Source organism: Pan troglodytes, chromosome 9 (assembly GCF_028858775.2).
Source record: "Pan troglodytes isolate AG18354 chromosome 9, NHGRI_mPanTro3-v2.0_pri, whole genome shotgun sequence".
NCBI classification, from domain to species: domain Eukaryota; kingdom Metazoa; phylum Chordata; class Mammalia; order Primates; family Hominidae; genus Pan; species Pan troglodytes.
In genome coordinates, this window is record NC_072407.2 from 79,511,314 (window position 1) to 79,516,769 (window position 5,456).

The 5,456-nt window shown below is 46.0% G+C and overlaps 1 protein-coding gene across 1 annotated transcript; it reads left to right on the forward strand.

The window, feature by feature from the left end:
* Positions 1–1,202: 1,202 nt before the first annotated feature.
* LOC748884 (NADPH--cytochrome P450 reductase-like) lies at positions 1,203–3,721 on the forward strand. Its single transcript, XM_063783301.1, has one exon. The coding sequence runs from the start codon at positions 3,119–3,121 to the stop codon at positions 3,620–3,622; it is 504 nt and encodes a 167-aa protein (XP_063639371.1). The 5' UTR covers positions 1,203–3,118; the 3' UTR covers positions 3,623–3,721.
* The last annotated feature ends 1,735 nt before the right edge of the window (positions 3,722–5,456 follow it).

The following is a 5,456-nucleotide window of genomic DNA, read 5'->3' on the forward strand; positions in this document are numbered from 1 at the left end:
GCCTGTAGTCCCAGCTACTCGGAAGGCTGAGGCAGGAGAATTGCTTGAACCCAGGAGGCGGAGGTTGCAGTGAGCTAAGATCCCACCACTGCACTCCAGCCTGGGTGACAGAGCGAGACTCCGTCTCAAAAAAAAAAAAAAAACAAAACAAAACCCACTCCCATAGAGCAGTTTTGAGGTTAGTAGAATTTGCGGGCAATGTGGAGGATGAAGGGGAAATACAGAAGAGTTTCACATCCATAGCAAAGCAAACAATTCAAAATTGAAGGACCACTATCTGCCACAGGGGAGCTTCCCCGGCCCTTCACTCCACCCGGACTCAGTCTCTCCAGTGACTCCTCTCTTCTTCATCCTTCTCTCTTCTCTCTACTCCCTGTGGTGGCATCTTTTCTCTGTGCCTGCTGAGCATTCACTGAATTCGACCCCTCTTCTCGGGTAATAAGCAACAGCTTTCCCTTGGGGAATCACCCTTACCCCTTCTCTCAAATGGCTTGAGCAGGGCTGATCCCACCCTGTTCCAGTGATCCATACAAGTGACCAGTCAGTGCATCCCACCTCTCTGGTCACACTGATGCTCAGGGACAGGCTTGTGGGAATGTTTGGTGAGTGAAGGACTCTTGCCCCCAGGGTCTCTGATAGGAAGATCAGTATTGCTCCTGGTGTCTTTGCCACCCCATGTGAAGGCCTGCTTGAGAATGAATCAAGATAAAGAAAAACAGGAGTCAAGACATGAAGAGAGAGCTCAAATATGGATGGGAAAGCTCCAGTCCCTGAATCCAAACGTTTCTAACTAGATACCTGGGTTTTCTTTGGTCTAGCCAGATAGAGTTAAATTTTTGTCATTTGCAATTGTGAGCACCCTGACCAATACCTTCCTCCTTCCGCTTCCTTTTCAGAAGCAATAAACCAAATTCCTCTTTGCTTCATGAAAAGCAGCTTCCCCTTCTCTGAGCTGGGAATCTGCTGACAGCTGTGCCTGCTGGGCATTTAAATGTTTTCACCAAGATAGTTTTCTCCTTATGACATATATTGGCGCCAACGATTAAGATGACCTTTTTATTCCCAACTTGTCACAAAAATATTTATATAATTGAGACGATACTGTAAATACAGTTTTGTATCCTGCTTTTGTGTGCGTGTATGTGCATGTGTATGTGTTTTTTTCTTTTTAAAGTTTTCTTAATTTTTCAGTTTTTGATCAACAAATATTTATCCAGGAACTACATATATGTCAGCCATATACAAGAGCAACTAACATACTATGTTGGGAATTTTCCCACGTCATTAAAGACTTCATAAATGTCTATTATTTTCAACCAGCACAGAATATACAATCACACAGTTTTAAAACTAAACCTTTATTGTTAAAACATTTAGTTTTATTTCCAAGTTTTATGAATAATGATAGACACATAATGTGTCTAAATCTTTCATCATTTCCTTAGGATAGATTCTCAGAAGTAGAATTCCCAGAGGAACTTCTTATTTTACCCCTCCCCGCAAAAATGCAGAAAGAAATTTACCAGACACCGCTGTAGTAGTGTCAGTCTTCTCTAACCCCACATAGCTGGAAGAGACCTGCCCTGAAGTGTCTTCAGATGGCAGAAGCATCAGGCTTCTTCGCAGGAGCTTCCTGTTCCCTCTGAGTGCCCTGCCTCAGCTGCCCTCAAGGAGCTATGAACTCGCCAGCAGCTGTCCCACTCCACCAAGCGGTGGGCGCCCTGTCAACCCCACAGATCTCGCAAGCTGGCATGGTGCACATATCTGCTTGTAAGGACTGTATGAAAAGAATGGCATTCAGGGCAAGCCCAAAAAGGAGAGATGCCAAGACAAGAAAGTCAGGGCTAATTGTGACCAAATTTTCTTTTCAAGCCTCTTTTCTTTTTACTTTTCTTTATTTTCCTTAATAAGCACGTGTGATTTATAATGGAAAAAAATTAACTTATGGAGGAAAACAATAACAACATGAATTTCTCAAATTTGGTGTGAGGCTGGAGATGATCTTCTGGTTCCTGGGAAAGCAGCTGTGAGTTATCTGGCTTGGCAATGCCTCCTGCAAATCACTGGCTGACTCTGAAAAATGCATCTGTACTTTACTCACCAGAAGGAAGGGCTGATTCCCTCTGGGGCCACCACAAAGGGCAATCGATGACTATCTTCCAGACCTGGAAGAGGGTTCCAAACTGCAATGTGTAAAACCAAGGAGTGGGTCTAAGGCCAATCAGTGGGAGCCTCCGAGAGACAGATCTTTGACTCACTGCCAGAACTTCTGAGCAGAGTAGTGCAAAGATAAAACCAGCTGCTCCAGGAGGTGGTGGCCTCCCCATCCTATGCAGCATTAAAGCACATGCTGAGGCCAATTGCCCTGGATGGGTTGGTGGCGGTTCAAGTGCAAGGCAAGACAGCAGTTCTCAAACTGTTTGGTCTCAGGACCTTTTTACACTTTTAAAAATTATTGAGAACCCCAAAGAATGTTGTTTATGTGGGTTATCTCTATCAATACTAACCATATTAGAAATTGAAACTGGAAGTTATAAAGTATTAGGTCAGGCATGGTAGCTCATGCCTGTAATTCCAACACTTTGGGAGGCCAAGATGGGAGGATTGCTTAAGCCCTGGAGTTCAAGACCAACCTGGCCAACAAAATGAGATTCCACCTCCATAAAAAAAGTTTAAAATTTTTCTGAGTGTGGTGGCACATGCCTGTGGTCCCAGCTACTCTGGAGGAACACTTGAGCCCAGAAAGTCGAGGTTTCAGTGAGCCATGATCACACCATTCAACTCCAGTCTAGGCAACAGAGCAAGACCTTGTCTCAAAAATAAATTAATTAGTAATAAAATAAAGTATTTATGAATCTTTTTTTTGTTTTGAGATGGAGTCTCCTCTCTCTCCAGCCCAGGCTGGAGTGCAGTGGCGCGATCTCAACTCATTGCAGTCTCTGCCTCCCATGTTCAAGAAATTCTCTCATCCTCCAAGGTCCACCCCAACTCTGTGCACATCTGTGCGGTGGTTGTGGAGTACGAGACCAAGGCCGGCCGCATCAACAAGGGCGTGGCCACCAACTGGCTGCGGGCCAAGGAGCCTGCCGGGGAGAACGGCGGCCGTGCGCTGGTGCCCATGTTCGTGCGCAAGTCCCAGTTCCGCCTGCCCTTCAAGGCCACCACGCCTGTCATCATGGTGGGCCCCGGCACCGGGGTGGCACCCTTCATAGGCTTCATCCAGGAGCGGGCCTGGCTGCGACAGCAGGGCAAGGAGGTGGGGGAGACGCTGTTGTACTACGGCTGCCGCCGCTCGGATGAGGACTACCTGTACCGGGAGGAGCTGGCGCAGTTCCACAGGGACGGTGCGCTCACCCAGCTCAACGTGGCCTTCTCCCGGGAGCAGTCCCACAAGGTCTACGTCCAGCACCTGCTAAAGCGAGACCGAGAGCACCTGTGGAAGTTGATCGAAGGCGGTGCCCACATCTACGTCTGTGGGGATGCACGGAACATGGCCAGGGATGTGCAGAACACCTTCTACGACATCGTGGCTGAGCTCGGGGCCATGGAGCACGCGCAGGCGGTGGACTACATCAAGAAACTGATGACCAAGGGCCGCTACTCCCTGGACGTGTGGAGCTAGGGGCCTGCCTGCCTGCCCCACCCACCCCACAGACTCCGGCCTGTAATCAGCTCTCCTGGCTCCCTCCCGTAGTCTCCTGGATGTGTTTGGCTTGGCCTTGGCATGGGCGCAGGCCCAGTGACAAAGACTCCTCCGGGCCAGGGTGCATCCTTCTCAGCCCCCAGGCCAGGTGAGGTCCACCGGCCCCTGGCAGCACAGCCCAGGGCCTGCACGGGGGCACCGGGCTCCATGCCTCTGGAGGCCTCTGGCCCTCGGTGGCTGCACAGAAGGGCTCTTTCTCTCTGCTGAGCTGGGCCCAGCCCCTCCACGTGATTTCCAGTGAGTGTAAATAATTTTAAATAACCTCTGGCCCTTGGAATAAAGTTCTGTTTTGTAAAAAAAAAAAAAAGAAAAAAGAAATTCTCCTGCCTCAGCCTCCCAACTAGCTGGGATTACAGTCACCCACCACCACGCTCAGTTAATTTTTGTATTTTTAACAGAGACAGGGGTTTTACCATGTTGGCCAGGCTGGTCTCAAACTCCTGACCTCAAGTGATCCGCCCGCCTCAGCCTTTCAAAGTGCTGGGATTATAGGCGTGAGCCACTGCACCCGGCCCCTATTAATTTATTTTAAAACAACCTTAATAAATTATTAGTTTGTTAATATAAATAGCACATTTCCATGAAAAATAACTACACTTTCTAAAGCAAAAAAAAAAAAATAGTGAAAGGAGTAGCATTCCTTATATTTTTGTAATCTCTTTACTACCTAGATTAATGGAACACAGCTGGATTCTTATATTTGCTTCTACATTCAGTCTGCTTCAGTGTGTTCTTTGGGTTGAAGTATAATGAAAAAAATCTTATGTGTGGCTAGAAAAGGCAGGAGTATTCTAATTGCTTTTTTCTGATAAGTTTGAATATTCTTCTTTGACACCACATTAAAACTTGATGAGTGGGAGTTTCTTAAAGGTTGTTGCAGTGTGGAATCTGAAATCATATCAATGAACTTTTCATACTGCATATACTTGTGTGAGAATGAGACTGAAAAAGGCAAATAATATCTTAGTATTATTATGAAAGTGGGTTTAACTTTATGGACACCTGAAAGAGGTTTTGGGGATCTCTTGTGTTCTTATACCATACTTAAGGATTGCTGAGGTAGGGACTTGAAATAGAAGACTGTTCAGTCATTCATTCATTGCATATACATGCATTGAGCACCTAAGGTGTTAGGCACCTGAAAACACTTATGAGTGCTCACCATTATCCAGACACCATATCAAGTATTCTACAGACATTACTTCATTTAATCTTCAAACAATTATGTGAGGGAAATTTGCCTACTTTTACAGATGAAGAAACTGAAGTATAGAAAAGTCAGATACTTGCCACCAGATCACACAGCCTGATAGCCTCGTGGAGCCATGATCTGGAGCCAGGATGAGAACCACAAGGCTAAAACTGCTTCTCAGTACACTTTTTAAAATTTATTTTTTATTGCAGTAAAATATACATCATGTAAAATTTACCATTTTAACCATTTTTAAGTGTACCATTCAGTGGCATTAAGTACTTTCACAATGTTGTGCAACCATTGCTACTATTTTTTCTTTTTTCTTTTTTTTTTTTGAAATGGAGTCTTGCTCTGTCCCCCAGGCTGGAGCGCAGTGGTGCAATCTCAGCTCACTGCAGCCGCCACCTCCCGGGTTCAAGCGATTCTCCTGCCTCAGCCTCCTGAGTAGCTGGGATTACAGGTCCCTGCCATCAGGCCCAGCTAATTTTTATATTCGTAGTAGAGACAAGATTTCATCATATTGGCCAGGCTGCTCTCAAACTTCTGGCCTCAAGTGAT